General features: G+C 37.6%; 1 protein-coding gene across 3 annotated transcripts in view; it reads right to left on the bottom strand.

Annotated features, from left to right (window-relative positions):
* Positions 1-15,940, bottom strand: part of abcc1 (ATP binding cassette subfamily C member 1 (ABCC1 blood group)) — a 112,703-nt gene that overhangs the window by 78,902 nt on the left and 17,861 nt on the right. For all 3 annotated transcript variants that reach the window (XM_072268813.1, XM_072268812.1, XM_072268815.1), the window contains exons 4-8: positions 15,117-15,254; positions 10,811-10,936; positions 4,803-4,864; positions 3,652-3,783; positions 3,300-3,518 (exon numbers count right to left, since the gene is read on the bottom strand). In XM_072268813.1, the coding sequence (XP_072124914.1) occupies positions 3,300-3,518; positions 3,652-3,783; positions 4,803-4,864; positions 10,811-10,936; positions 15,117-15,254 (677 nt within the window). The remainder of the gene's footprint in view (positions 1-3,299; positions 3,519-3,651; positions 3,784-4,802; positions 4,865-10,810; positions 10,937-15,116; positions 15,255-15,940) is intronic.

Consider the following 15,940-nt stretch of genomic DNA (forward strand, 5'->3'; position numbering starts at 1 on the left):
AGTATGAAATATGGTCACTCTACACTGGCAGTCTAGTTTCAAGCAAGTTAATGCATGGAAAAGAGTGACAAATACCTGGAATTTTAAAAAGTCATTGCAAGTAATGGTTTTCAACTATAAACATTGCGCTGGGCAAAATCAAAGTTTAACATTTAACTATGTTATTTTTCCTCCCACACAAGCAACACTAAAATAATTTCAATTTAATCTCATCTACTGTAGCTTCAACTCCATTGGCACTCATGCCATTCCAGTCTCTACCATGGGGAGCAGCAATAAATTCGATGTGGACTTTTAAAGTTCAACCCTGGGATAAGCTTCAGTTCCTCTCTAATAGCAGAATCACTTACTTCCATTCTCATAATAATCCCCCTTCTCCATCCCCATATCAACTGCTCAGCATTAAAATTTCCTAACCAGAGTTTTATGCCATAGAAAATCAATGATTTCAATACATCCATCACTAATCTCTCAATTTCAACATTTGACAAAAATGTACTGGATTTTCAAACATCCAAATGATTGAATTGAAAATATTTGATATCCTTTTAAAATTTCCTTAGTTTCCCATCTTCACAGTTCCATGCAATCACAACCTGACCTTGGATTGACCTTTGGGCTTTGGCACCATTTTATTGTACTCAGATGAATAGCTTGCTACTCCTCAACAAATCCACCATCACTTTACATAGAACATACAACAGTACGACACAGTACAGGCCCTTCGGCCCATGATGTTGTGCTGACCAGTTAATCTACTCCAAGATCAATCTAACCCTTCCCTTCCACATTGCCCTCCATTTCTCATTCATCTATGTGGCTACAACACAGCCTGGTGTGAGATCAGCAATGCCCTTGAACAGAAAAACCTACAAAAAGTAGTGGATACAACCTAGTCCATCACAGGTAAAGTCCTCCGCACCATCGAGCACATTTACAAGGAACACTGTCGCAAGGAAATATCATCCATCAAGGACACAGCCTGGCTCTTCATCTCATTCTCAATATTTATTGCTTATTTATTCAGAATTATTAATTCTTGTATTTGCACAGTTTCTTTTTTCCACATCAGTGACTTTTACACATCAAATGTTTGGCCATTCTTTTGGGGTGGCCTTTCATTCATTCTACCGTGTTCCTTGTACTTACTGTGATTGACCATAAGAAAATGAATATCAGAGTTGTATATGGTGACACATACTTACTTTGAAAATAAATTTACTTTGAACTCTTCTCGTTGTTGCCATCAGGAAGGAGGTACCGTTGCCTCAAGTCCCACATCATCAGGATCAGGAACAGTTATTACTTCTCAACCATCAGGCTACTGAACCTCACTCATCCCAACACTGAACCGATCCCACAACCTGTGGACTCACTCTAAAGGACTCTACAACTCATGTTCTCAATATTTTTTGCTTTAATTATTATTTTATTTTTGTATTTGCAGTGAGTTGTTTGTCCGTCGCTGCTGCGCGTAATCTTTCATTGTTTCTATTGTGCTTCTTTGCATTTACTGTGAATGTAATTTGATAATAAATTTACTTTGAACCTTTGAAGATTTCCTTAAATACAGTATTTCTAATGTATCTGCCTTGACCACTACCCCAAAGAGCACATTCCTTATGCACATCACTCCATACAAAAATCTTACCTCTGACATTCCCCCTATACTTTCCTCCAATCACCTTACAATTACACTCTCATATACAAGAAACTTAATATTCATAGAATGAGGTGATTAAACCAAACATAATACTCCAAAAGTGGTCTAACCAAAGTTTTGGAGAGCTGCAACATTACCTCATGGTTCTTAAACGCAATCTTCCAATTCAGGAAGGCCAACACACAAAACACCTTAACCACCCTATCAACTTGCTCAGAAACTTTGAGGAATCTGGATGTAGACCCCAAAAGTCCCTCTTCCTCTGCACTGCTAAGTCCCTGCCATTAACCTTGTACTTTGCCTTCAAATTCAACCTTCCAAATTGTATTGCTTCACACTTTTCCAGACTGCAATGGGTATTCTTTTGTAATAGATATATAAGAGTAAATGAAAACAAAACTACTTTCTGAAGGCATGCAGGCAAATTACAGATTAAAAACTTAACACAACAGAATCACTTATTAATGAAAAATAAAAATTAGAAATAAAAATTCCTTGGTGTTATCATTTCAGAGGCTCTATCTTGGGTCCAGCATGTGAGTGCAATTACAAAGAAAGCATGACAACACCTCTATGCCTTTAGAAGTTTACGAAGATTCGGCATGTTACCTAAAACTTTTGACAGATTTCTATAGATGTGTGGTGGAGAGTATATTGACCTGCTGCATCACAGCCTGGTATGGAAACACCAAAGCCATCGAAAGGAAAATCCTAAAATAAGTAGTGGATAAAGCCCAGACCATCACAGGTAAAGCCCACTTCACCATTGAGCACATCTACATGGAGCACAGTAGCAGGAAAGCAACTTCCATCATCACGGATCCCCACCATAGATACCATGCTCTCTTCTCACTGCTGCCATCATGATGATGATACAGGAGCCTCAAGACCCATATCACCAGCTTCAGGAACAGTTGTTACCCCTCAAATATCAGGCTCTTGAGCCAGAAGGGATAACTTCACTTGCCCCATTACCGAACTATTCCCACAACCCATGGACTTACTTTTAGGGACTTCTCATGTTCTCGATATTTATTCTTTATCTTTTCTTTTCCATTTGCAGAGTTTGGGGTCTTTTGCACATTGGTTGTTTGTCTGTTCTGCGGAATGTGGTCTTTCATTCTGTGATGTTCCTTGGATTTAGTGTGTATGCCCGCAAGAAAATGAATATCAGGGTTGTATATGGTGACATATGTACTTTGATAATAATTCTATTTATTTATTCATTGAGATACAGCACAGAATAGCCCCTTCTGGTAGTTCAAGCCGCACCGCCAAGTAATCCCGATTTAATCCTAGCCTAATCACGGGACAATTTGCAATGACCAATTAACCTACCAACCCACTGGTCTTTGGGAGGAAACCAGAGCACACAGAGGAAGCCCAGTCATGGGTAGAACATACAAACTCTTTACAGGCAGTGGCAGGAATTGAACCCAGATCACTGATACTGTAAAGCATTGTGCTAACCACTACACTACCATGCCGTTACTTTGAACTTTTGAACATAGTGGCATAAGTGCAAGTGGAATTAAGTGCACCCCATTGAATCAAACAATATCAATAATTGTCCTGAAAAAGAACATGATTATTTTGATTTAAAGAGTAGAATTTTCTACAATTTCATGCTACTCACTTCAGAATTTCAGGACTTGCAAACATTAGCAAGTCATGGATCACTTTGTAGATAAAGCTGATCATAAAATATGGTCCAAAAACTTTACAAAGTGCTTTGAGTAATGAAGGTTTCAAATTCCCTTTCTTCTTCAAAATCAATACTTGTGCTTCATCAGCACTCTGCTGTTCCTTTTTCACCGATTTTGATTTCTTTGGTGAGTATGTCGCCTTTTCTGGCCTTTTTCCAGATGAGGAAGAAAAAGAAAATCAAGAATTAGAGGGCATTCTGATAAATAATACCTTTTACAGATAAACAAAATTTTTAAAAAACCTACAAAAGGGTTTTTCATGAACAACAATACACCCCCTACTTTATTATCTTGGAACATTCCTTTTCCCATTCTTCAACAAGCTGTGGTACAATTTCTTTTGATTCATCCTTCTTATTCAAAGACCACAAATCTTCTGGCTGCAATGGTCGTTTATATCCCAGAATTGTCATTCTGAGGAATGAATACAAGAAAGAATGTCTTAACTCTTTGTTTGTAAATCTGTTTTAAAATTATAAAACAATTTCAAGCCTATAATACAGAACATCAAGAAAGAAAAAGATAAAAGTTACAGGATCAACATTAGCTTTCAGACAATGACCTTATAAAAATCTTGATTTTCCATCAAAGAAAAGCACTGCATGAAAATGGCTGTACAGGTTTTGCAGCTGTAAATAACAAAGAATACAAATAAGACAAATTAATGTCTTGCTCTGCTGTTAAATACAGGGCTATTTAACGTATTTATTTCAGTGTGTTGCGTGTCCATTGACAATTTCATTTCCTCTAATACTTGGTATACCAAGTCAGCTGATGTGTTACTCAGAAGGCATGTCTTACTCATTATGTACAAAGGCCTTGCAAAGTGAAAAATCTAAATAAATTGCTTCATTCCAGCATGTCATTGACATCTAATGAAGGAACTACAGAAATTACAACAGGGCTGGGTATTGACATTAGAACATACTTGGCATTTTTATATTATCATGTAACATTGCTTTCTCTCTTCAGTTACTGTTAACCCCAAAATAACTTACAAGAAGTCCAATGAGCAAAGTCTTTAAAGTTATCTCCATGGGAATTTCCCATGGCAGTTTACAGTTATAAAGAAGTGTAATACAAGGTCATTTTCTACAGAATGCACGTGTATTCTAACAACAACAGAATTGGTACTTTGAAGGAATATTATTTAATAATTGTTCAGAGAATTAAGTTAAAGCTTCAAGTCAGCATGCAAGTTTTAGTTACAGCTCAATTAAGTGGCGAATAAAAGTTTTTACTCTTTGTCAATGCTGACATACAAAAAGAGTTAAATAACTTTTACACTGCTTTCTCCCCACAAGAGTATCTTCTGCATTTGTAGGACAGAAATTTACCTAAGTGCATGCATTTTACATATTACTACTTCCTATTTATTTGGAAACATTTTAAACAATCTATTTCAAGAAGATACCCAACATAATATCACATACCCTGTAAACCACCAGAAACTTAACTTCGACAGGAACGAAGCACCTAGCTCAGGGCAAAGATTCTAGATACAAAAAGAGGAAAAACAAATTACTGCTTGAGCAAAGAAAAAAAATCAAAATGAAACATTCAGTGGTTTTTGTGGTCAAGATGTTCAAATGCGAGGAACCTCAAATTAGCTAAGGTAGAGTTTACCGAACTGGTAGCAATGATTTAAGGTCAAAGACATCAGTGAATATTGCTTTGAGTCAGACAAAAATAACAGAAACATGGGAAAACAGGAGCAGGATGCCATTTGGCCCTATGAGCCTGTTTTGGCATTCAATGCAATCATGGTCTATCCTTTACACAGTCATATAGCTGCTCTCTTCTAATAACCCTCGATGCCGAGTGCCTAGAAATCTTAGTATCTGAAATAACTAGAAGACACAAGAATACTGCAACACAGTATAGGCCCTTCAGCCCTCGATGTTGTGCCGACCCATATATTTCTTACAAAAAAACGTACTAAACCCACACTACCCCATAACCCTCTATTTTTCTTTCATCCATGTGCCTATCCAAGAGGCTCTTAAATAGCCCTAATGTTTTAGTCTCCACCACCATTCCTGGCAAGTCACTCCAGGCACCCACAACCCTCTGTGTAAAAAACTTACCCCTGATGTCTCCCCCAAACTTCCCTCCCTTAACTTCATACATATGCCCTCTGGTGTTTGCTATTCGTGCCCTGGGAAACAGGTACTGGCTATCCACCCTATCTATGCCTCTCATAATCTTGTAGGCCTCTATCAAGCCCCCTCTCATCCTTCTAAGCTCCAAAGAGAAAAGTCCCAGCTCTGCTAACCTTGCCTCATAAGACTTGTTTTCCAATCCAGGCAACATCCTGGTAAATCTCCTCTGCACCCTCTCCATTGCTTCCACATCCTTCCTATAATGAGGTGACCAGAACTGAACACAATACCCTAAGTGTGGTCTCACCAGAGATTTGTAGAGTTGCAACATGACCTCTCTACTCTTGAACTCAATCCCCCTATTAACGAAGCCTAGCATCCCATAGGCCTTCTTAACTATCCTATCAACCTGTGCAGCGACCTTGAGGGATGTATGGATTTGAACGCCAAGGTCCCTCTGCTCGTCCACACTCTTAAGTAAATGACCATTAACCCTCTACTCAGCCTTCTGGCTTGTCCTTCCAAAATGCATCACCTCACACTTATCCGGATTGAACTCCGTCTGCCACTTTTCTGCCCAACTCTGCATCCTGTCTATATCCTCTTGTAACCTTCGATAACCTACAGCTCCATCCATAACTTTAAAAGACTTGTTCTTTATAGTAGAGATCTGTACAGATCTCCACCCAATGTGTAAAACAAAAATCACCATTTTAATCCTAACATTTTACCCCATACTTTGCTAGGAATTCCCTTTCACCTTAAAGTACCCAACTAAGGGAAACATCTTCCCCATATCAAGCCTGTCTAGCCCTGTCAAAATGTTATACATTTCAATGAGATCCCATTACAATGTTCTAAATTCTGACAAATATTGGCCCAGTAAACACAATCTCTTCTTATATGAAATCAATCTGGTGAACCTTTGCTGCATTCCCTCTGAGTGCATCCCCTCTTTGGCAAGGAGAACACAAATCTACAGATGTGGTCTCAACAGGGTCCTGTACATCCTTGTTCATGCACTTAAAAACTTCCTACAGCAAAGGCCAATTTACTACTTGTCTTAACTGCTTGCGGTACTCACGTAATCGGGAAAATTCCCTTGTTTTCCAGCTCAATCAAGAAAGCCAATTACAGCAATTTCCAAATCAGTCGAAGTCAATTTCACAGGAAAATAAGAGACAAAGGTTTGTTCACATACGTGCAAAAAGGAGTCAAGCACAGCTAAACAGTGTCCAAACTAGTAACCTTGAATACAAATGAAGGTCAAGAAAAGCATTTGGAAGCAAGTTTAAATGCTCTTTCTATTATGGGATGACTTTTAAATGGGTAAACACAAGAGGAAATAGAATTGAAATTACTGTTAACGCAGGTGGGAAACCATAGTCACAGGCAATACAGACAGTAAAACCAAGCAAAATACAGAACTAATCCATGGAAACCAAACCCTAGTAGATTGACAATGGTAAATAAAACAACTTGAATGCATTTTCAGTGCATGTTAAAGTCTGCATAACCTTTTAGGCAATTTATAAATGGTAAAAGACAACAACAAAATGCTGAAATTATTGAACAATTTGTGTTGCACTCAAAGGGGTATTATATATACCAAAGAAACAAAGATATTGAACCAATTAAGACCTGTTAAGTAGTAGTAATGGTAGAAGAGCCATTGTTGTCCTCCACAATCGCTCTTTGAAACTGATACTTGGGGATTTTCATAAATGTGCAATAAATTCACTTATTTAGCAATACAGCACAGAATAGGCCCTTCTGACATTCCGAGCCATGCTACCCCAGCAGCCCCTGACAAACCTGATTAACTAACTTAATCATGGGCCAATTTCCAATGACCAATTAACCCAGTACATCCTTGTACCATGCAAGGAAACTGGAGCACCCAAAGAAAACTCATGCATTCCACGGGGAGGACGTACAGAAATTCCTTACAGACTGTGCCTGAATTGAACTCCCAACTCCTGAATGTCCTGTGCTGTAATAGCATCATGCTAACCACTACGCTACTGCAGAAAAACCAAATATGCTACCAATTATCAAGCACATTTCACAGAATGTGAAGTCCTCATCAAGGGAATCAAGGGAAAAATTATATTAACTTGCATGAATTTCAGATATTCATATAGTAGCCCTGCTATAAGAGAGTCTGAATTTTTTTTAAACAGTAATTTGCATATGGCCAATATTCTTAAATAACTTAATCTATGGGTTACCAAGTTATAACTAACTGGCCCAAAATATGGATGCTGTCCTTCCACAAATTTAAAAGGATCTTAAAAAGTTTTCAATAGTTCAGCCTCTGTTTTAATTATGTGCATATTCCAAATGTCTATTTTGTATTCTTACAAGGTTTTAAAATGGCAACTTAAGGAAATTTTAGGTTAGTAGTGAAAGAATACTTCAACACAATAACATTTCAGCAGCTTTATAAGTATCATAGTTGCTGGATTCAGGGACATCAAAAGCTAAACTGATTTTTCTTTTTGCTTTTGGTTTTAGTGATCCCCAAGTCTTTATGATAAGTTGTCATTAAGGTCAGCAACAGAACTCTCAAAGCAACTGGCCATACAAATTCTGGTTCATTATCTACTACATTCTTTTTTCCATCCTATGTATTAAGGTGGAAGTATTTGTGTCACAGAGAGTGGGAGAAAGAAAAACAGCCTGATTCAAAAAGGCAACTTAAGAGTCAGAGTCATTGAGTCATAGGGCATGGAAACCGGCCATCTTGCCCACTACATGTCCACGCCAGCCAGGGACATTCGTCGTATTAACCCCACATTCCAGCACAAGGCCCTTAATCTTCTATGCTTTGGCATTTCACATGCTCATCTAGACACTTCTTAAAACTCTGCCAGTAATCCAGTCTCAACCCATTTGTCCAGCATGCATTCCAGGTACTCGCCATTCTCAGGGTGAAATTCCCTTCAACTGTTTCACCACTTAGCCTAAACTTATGTCCGCTACTTTTATCCACATCTGATAAGTGGAAAGATTCCAGCAGTCTGCCCCATCTATACCTCTCAATTTTATATACCTCAATTATGACCCTTAGTGTCATCCACTTTATGGATATCAAGGTCTAAACTTGTCATAGAAAGCAGCATTCAAAACTTGTGCTTTGTTCGTCAATATGGTAGTGCAACACAATTTGACAAATGATGGTGAAACTACCAATCAACTTATGACTAAATCTGACAAACATCTAGTACCTGTACAGTGCATGTGCACTGGAATCCAGAGACTGATGTCAATGATACTCTGCTCTTCTAAACAGTACATATTGACAACCTTGCAATAAACTCACAGAATCAGATTTGCAGCAAAATCCACTTTTCTTCCTTAAATGAATAATTAATGCAGTAAAAATAAAACTTATACTTTGTTGAATAAGTTTTTAGGTGGGAAGCCAAATACTAATGAATAATTTTACTGGGTTGTGATAAATGATGTGAGATCCAGTCGCTTTAATCAATGCATAAAATAAGTTGGCTTAAAACAGTTACCTTTAAACTTTATTTTAAAATTAAAGTTTCTATAATATAAATTAGTATTATCATAATTAAAATTAGTTTTTATAATACAAATTGAAAAGGGAATGTAATCTGTTCTTCAAACTTCTAGGTTACTACTTGCGAATAACCAAGAAAAGGCATAGATGAAAAAGAGCTGGAGTAAGGAGAAAAATAAATCAATAAATTGGCAATAGTTTAAATGGTTCTCTCAGAGTTCAACAACCTTTTATTGGTGATTACAAAATTCAGGCCTTTATGCTTTGTCATTGATACTTTCCCAAGAGGCTAACAGCAGAACCACTCAAGTAGAAGAGAGCCATCTTCAGCTTGTTTTGAAACAAAAGGTTCTAAAGGTTTGTCTGTTGGTTCTAATAGGTGAGCTGGTCACAATGCTCCATGAAATGACAAAATAAAAATTGATAGTTTTAAACCTGAAATATTTAATTCTCTTGTAGTCTGGTACAAGGAACAGAGAAATTCAGAGTGGAACGTACCAACAATGGGGAAAAACACTCTGGGAAAGGTCCCATAGGTTCATGGAATGTCAGAGACATTATGTGGTATTCCCCCAACTTCAACAACAGAATTACATTTTCATGTTTATGCATTCTGTAGTTCAGTATTGTTTCAAAACCTGAAATGCTCAGCTTTATCCTCATATTTATGTGGTATACTTACAGAATGACAGAAATTTCATTGCTACTTTTAAAATTACATCAATGTACAGTGTCTTCCCCCCATCTCTACATTTTGCTTCACCACATTTCATTTGTCACACATCTATCCATTATAGCAATTCATCTGTGTCCTGACATGGATGACAAATCTTTCCTTTACCTGCATTTTTTCCAACTTTATGTTATTAATGGCCAGGTCAAAAGGATCTATTGACAATCCCAAAGCATGAGCACTCACCACTCCTATATTCCCTTCTATCTCCAAATCTAATTTTATCCAAAACATTCATCTGCATTGAATACAGCCACTGCATCCACGACACATCTACACTAGCGGTATCCTCCTCACTAAAATACTTGCAATCAAACCCTTCACCCTCACAATTTTTTGGCCCCACCCTTCTACTATTTCTATCTTTATTCTTAAAGGGAGAAGAAAAGCATTGTCTATAAACCTGCTCCCATATTCTTGAGGCCTCCAAGTCTGTATTTTGGATATTTAACTTGGTTGTGACCAAAATTGTGAATCAACGAACCACCTTCCTCACTAAGAACCAGATTACATTATATGTTGGCACAAGGCCACAGGAGTCTTACATTGTCTGCTTTTTTCTACAACCCATAAGATGGTCACCCATGCACTACTCACCTGGAAGAGGAAGTGTAGAGGCTCAGTTCTTAAACTCCTTAGCTTACAGAATTTCTAATATTTCTACATCACAAATTAATTATTTTTAAGGGGAAAGTAAACATCCCTGTGAGAAGGTAGTAATGACAAATGAGTACCATATTAAGAAACAAATACATGGGCTTGGTCTGGAGTCATTTATACACTCAAACAGGGAAAGATGACACATCCCCTCCCCAGGAGGGTAGCAAACCAAAAAGATTTTTCAATGATCCAGCATTTTTCTAATCATCATTACCAAGACTAATCATTCCAGATATTTCAAAAAATTCCCATGTCTTTAACCAAATTTAAATATCACAGCTGCCACAATGAATCCTGAATTGTTAATTCAGTCCTTAAGTTTACAAGGCAGGTAACAACCACTGCACCACACCCCCGGGAATTTTATTTCACAAGGCAAATATCTGTCAGTTTTCTTTAAATCCATTTAATACTTACAGCGTCCTTAACATAGTCAGAGAAGAGAGGAGGATGATCTGTTATGCAGCAAAGAACAAATTCTATCACTACGAGAACAAAATAGATATAAAAGGTGACCTCCCGAAAAGTATCAATCAGAGGCTTCTGGGGGGAAAAAAAAAAGTAGAAAATTAGAAAATTACTGTTCAGAAGTTTTATTCATATTATGAACACGTAATACATTTAATGGACAAAAGTAATTCAAAATCACAAAGTTTGTCATTAAATCTGGTCTGTTTAAATAAAGTTTCTGCCTGTTTTTTTTAAATTATTAAATTGTAACAGCTCCCAAGCAAATTGCTCCACTTAGAAAATTTGTACTTCCTATTACAAGTGACCTTTGCATCTGGATCACAGATGATGATATGATTTTAATGCAACTTGGACAAAATTGCCAAGGAGACAATCATCACTGGGCACTCCTTGTTCTTCCTGCTATAAAATTACATGGTTTTGACCAAACACATCTGTGATTCCTTTCTCCCCACATATATGACTTGATCTGCCAAGTTCCTCCAGCAGATTGTTGAATAAGATTATGCTCATCCTCCAAACACACTCTACTTACTCAGAATTCATAATGCAGTTTAATAACATTTGCATATGTCGTGAAATACGTTGTTTTACAGCACCAGTATATTGCAATACATAAAAAGACTATGAATTACAATAAACACACACAACTGTGCAAAAGTCTTAAGCACCCTAGCTATAAATGTGCTCCCAAGACTTTTGCACGGTACTTGTACATAGTGTGTGTGAGAGGGAGAGGGAGAGAGAGAGAGCACGCACCAGAGAGAGCGCGCGTACACACACACATATATATGCACACTTTTTTTACTCTCATTTCACACTTTTAATATTTTTATAGATACACCCATTTTTTTTTATACACACGCATTTTATTCTACATTATATATATATATATGTGAAATGAGAGCAAAAAAAAAGTAAGGTAGTGTTCATGTTTTAGCTCACTGTCCACTCAGAAATCTGATGGGAGAGGGGAAGAAGCTGTTCCTGAAAATTTGAGTGCACGTCTTCAGGCTCTTGCATCTCCACCTTGAATGTGTCGAAAGATATCATTGAGAAGAGGGCATATTCTGTGTGCTTGGGGCCCTTAATGATGGATGCCTCTTTTTGAGGCATCACCTTTTGAACATGTCCTCGATGTCGGGGAGGCTAGTTGTGGTAAACCATGTATATATGTTGTAACTCGGTTACCTGTCTGGACACACCCCTCTGCTGACTGCCCCTGTAGCTCCTCCCACAGAATCCTGTATAAAGGTGTTCGCCTTGCCCTTCCCCCTCAGTCCGGGGGCAGACACTCACTGTGGAGGTCGTATTGTACAGCGAATAAAATTGAAGCAACTTCAATTACTCCAAAAGACTGAGGTTTGGTAAAATACTGAAAGGCTTTTATTCGCTGTACGATACGACCTCCACAGTGAGTGTCTGCCCCCGGACTGAGGGGGAGGGGCAAGGCGAACACCTTTATACAGGACTCTGTGGAAGGAGCCACAGGGACAATTAGCAGAGGGGTGTGTCCAGACAGGTAACCGAGTTACAACATATATACATGGTTTACCACACTAGTGTCCATGATAGAGCTGGTTGAGTTTGCAACTCTCTGCAGCTTATTACGATTCTGTGCAGTAGCCCATCCCCGCCCCCATGCCAGATGGTGTGGCAACCAGTTAGAATGCTCTCCACGATACACCTGCAGAAATGGGCTCCAATTTTTGCTGACATAACAAATCCCCTCAAACTCCTTATAAAATATAACTGCTGTCGTGCCTTCTTTGTAATTGCATCAATATGTTGGGCCCAGGATGCATCTTCAGAGATGTTGACACCCCAGGAACTTGAACCTGCTCTCATCAACAATCCAATCGTCTTTCCACCACACCTAACAACCATGCTTTCATCAGTTCTGTCAATGAACCCAAGCTCCCCAAAGTAAAGGTCATCTCCCACATGCTGTGCCAGTAGACTGCAAATAACTTCCTGAACACTTTCATGAGAGAACAGCATTGGTTGCCGTAAGAGTTAATCACAATACTCTGTTTGCCTGGTTTGATGCCACTATAATGCCAATTGATGTTCTAATGAAGGATCTTGGCCCAAAATGTCGACTGTTTATTCCCCTCTACAGATGCTGGCTGACCTAGTGAGTTCCTCCGACATTTTGGGTGTTGCTGAAATGCCAATTATTGGCCCATTGTACCCTGTTGTTCCAATGCATCCCTTTAAAATGTCTAGGTTTATAGGAATAAAATGTACCATTTTACCTATGTAAGAGTTACATTTTACATACGGCCAAAACAAATCTTAACTGTAACGTGATAAAGGAATACAGAAGTTGCACAACTTAAATAATTTCAACAATAAAGCCATGATGATTTCTGGGGTCAGGAAAATCCCCTACAATGTTAAACCATAAGCATTGTATCTGAAACTAATCTCAAATGGGTTTTCTCTATATGCACCTCTTTTACCATGTGGTATTTTTTGCCTGACATCTTTACTGAACAACTTCCAGTTACATAGTAACTCTATTGTACAAGTATGCACACAATGGTAAGGCAGGGGCAGAAAAAAAAAGCCTAATAGAACAAGGGAACAGACATATTAAAAAGGTAAAGTGCAGAAAAGTGAAGAAAAGTATGTTTGGAACAAATGGACGATATTTTAAAGTCAACATGGAGCCAGTAGTAAGAGATGGAAATCCTTAATATCCTAAAAATAGAGATGAAGGTGCAAAACAAAAAGTGAACAGCAAGAAGCACAAAGCACCAAATAACCAAGGAGGCAAAGTCATTTGAATTAAAAGCCAAATATTTTACAGAATCAGTACACTAGAGGAAAGTGGGGCTGGAGGTAGCAGGCAGAGGTGAAGGAAAGCACATACAAGCAGTAGTACATGCCAGGCTCTGGTCCAAATTAATATTAAATAAATTCTGGTTAACTACATCAGCTGAACATCAATTGGCTTGGTATAAATTAATATCCCTGAACTCATGTCACATAGCCCATAATCACTGTTTCCCAGTTGACTAGTAAAATATAACCATTTGAATCAGGTGAAGAGTTGTTAGTGCTCTTGAAAGCTACCTGAGCAGAGTTTACGACAGTGAGAAACTCAAACATAAACCACCAGCTATCAACAGTAATTCCATTAGCAATAATTGTACCTCCATTTCGGAAAAGCTCTAAGTTCAAACATCACTTCAGAAACTCCAACCTGCTCCAGCACAGTTTTACGGGAAACATGCATTACTGGCAGGGTCATCTTTGACGATGACATTAATTGAGTGTCATAAAAGAGTTATGGCTCCATTTTGAGCAGCTGAGAGTTATCGAGGTGTCTAAGCCAACAATCCCAAGTTTCCGAACAGCTTAGTCACTATTATGCCACAAAATGATTTGCTATCATTTTTTTGAACAATTCTCAAAAGCTACCAAACTTTGAAAGTAGCGTCCTTCACTGGCCACAAAATTTACTGGTAATTGAAGTGGTGTGGTATCAAATGTATTAAATAGCAAATGTTTCTTTTCATCTTCTAAAATATGAAAATCATAGTCATTTACCCAAAAGTAATGCAGACACAAATGCACATAACTCAACTTCTGAAAAAAGGTGCCAAGTACAAAAACTACAAAGTTCCCATAGTTGGTTCCATTATACAATGGATGAAATTTATGAACTTTGCTCTAAATGACCAGTGTAATCCTATGTTGTAAATTAATTAAAACAGAGACAAGATATCTGAGGATCAGCAGCAAACATACTTGGAATAAATGTATTTGGATTACAAAACATTTTTTTTTGCTATACAATCACATTGACCACAAAGGCAATTAACTGAACTTCCTTATCATAAAAAGATAATCTGACGTCAAATATAGCAATCCATGCAATAATTATGGATTGAAAATATATGGCTTGGAAATGAGACTAACTGGCACCAGGTTCAATTCTTGGTTCATATCAAGTTTTCCATCTCCAAAGATTAGAAGTCAATGCACATAAAAACTTCAGCAAAATTCACTGACTGAAGACAGAATGGTCAAGCCAGCAAGTCTGCCCCTATCAAATACTCAGCTGGCACCCATTTACAGGGAGGGTGCTGAAAGGATAAAGTATCAAAGGAGATACACCACAGAACTTAGGAATGAGAAGTCAGAACCAGATACAAGAACAAATTTCAAACTAGACATATCAGTATTAAATGCTCTACATAAAAACTACCTGAAAAACACAAAATAATGTAAATACTCCTACCTGGTATATAGAAGCCATTATATTTGACCTCAGTTTTGGTATAGCACACACCAATGTAAGCAGCCAAAAGAGAAAAAGAATAGCAGAGGATCGCAAACCCTTTAGCCTTTCATACTGTACAAGGAAAACAGCAACCAACTAAAAGAAAAAAAATGGTATTAGCGTGCCTTAATAATTCAAAATACAATAATTTTATACATCAAGCTTAAAAACCTCATTACTCAAAGTGATACTATCAGTCAAAAATATTAAATCTGGGTGTATTATAAGCACAAAAACAGCCATGCTGTTTTACTAACATATGATCTAACAAAAATAACAAACAATTACTCTATTAAAAAAAAGGTGATTGGAGTAGAGATCTGCCCTTAGAAGTTAAAGATCTTGAAAAGCCAAGCTCTGCGTAGGATTGAAAAAAAATACAAGAATTGGGATGAAGATGATTTGAAATGAAAAATTTTAAATTACAGACAAACATCCTTCACTCATCTTGGCCATAGAGGTGAAAAGTGAAGAATTTATATGGGTTAAGTTGAAAGCAGCAAAATATTTTCAATTAATTTTTTTTATATATAAACAGGGTGCAGGATAAGAGCCACCCAATAGAAAGGCTGTTTCTGTAGCGAACAGAAAAAATACAGAAGAGGCTTTCACCTTCAAATAAACGTGAAAGGGATCGCAAATGATATTATTGTGCAACATGTAAAAAAAAAGAGCAAAACTAAGGTGTGAATATTAATACCGAGTAACATCCAACAGTCTGGAAAATATGCTCACCCAGCACCAAAATCCCAAGGGTGCTGGATCCTTTCTTATATATTCCA

Source organism: Mobula birostris, chromosome 9 (genome assembly GCF_030028105.1).
Source record: "Mobula birostris isolate sMobBir1 chromosome 9, sMobBir1.hap1, whole genome shotgun sequence".
In the NCBI taxonomy this organism is placed as follows: domain Eukaryota; kingdom Metazoa; phylum Chordata; class Chondrichthyes; order Myliobatiformes; family Myliobatidae; genus Mobula; species Mobula birostris.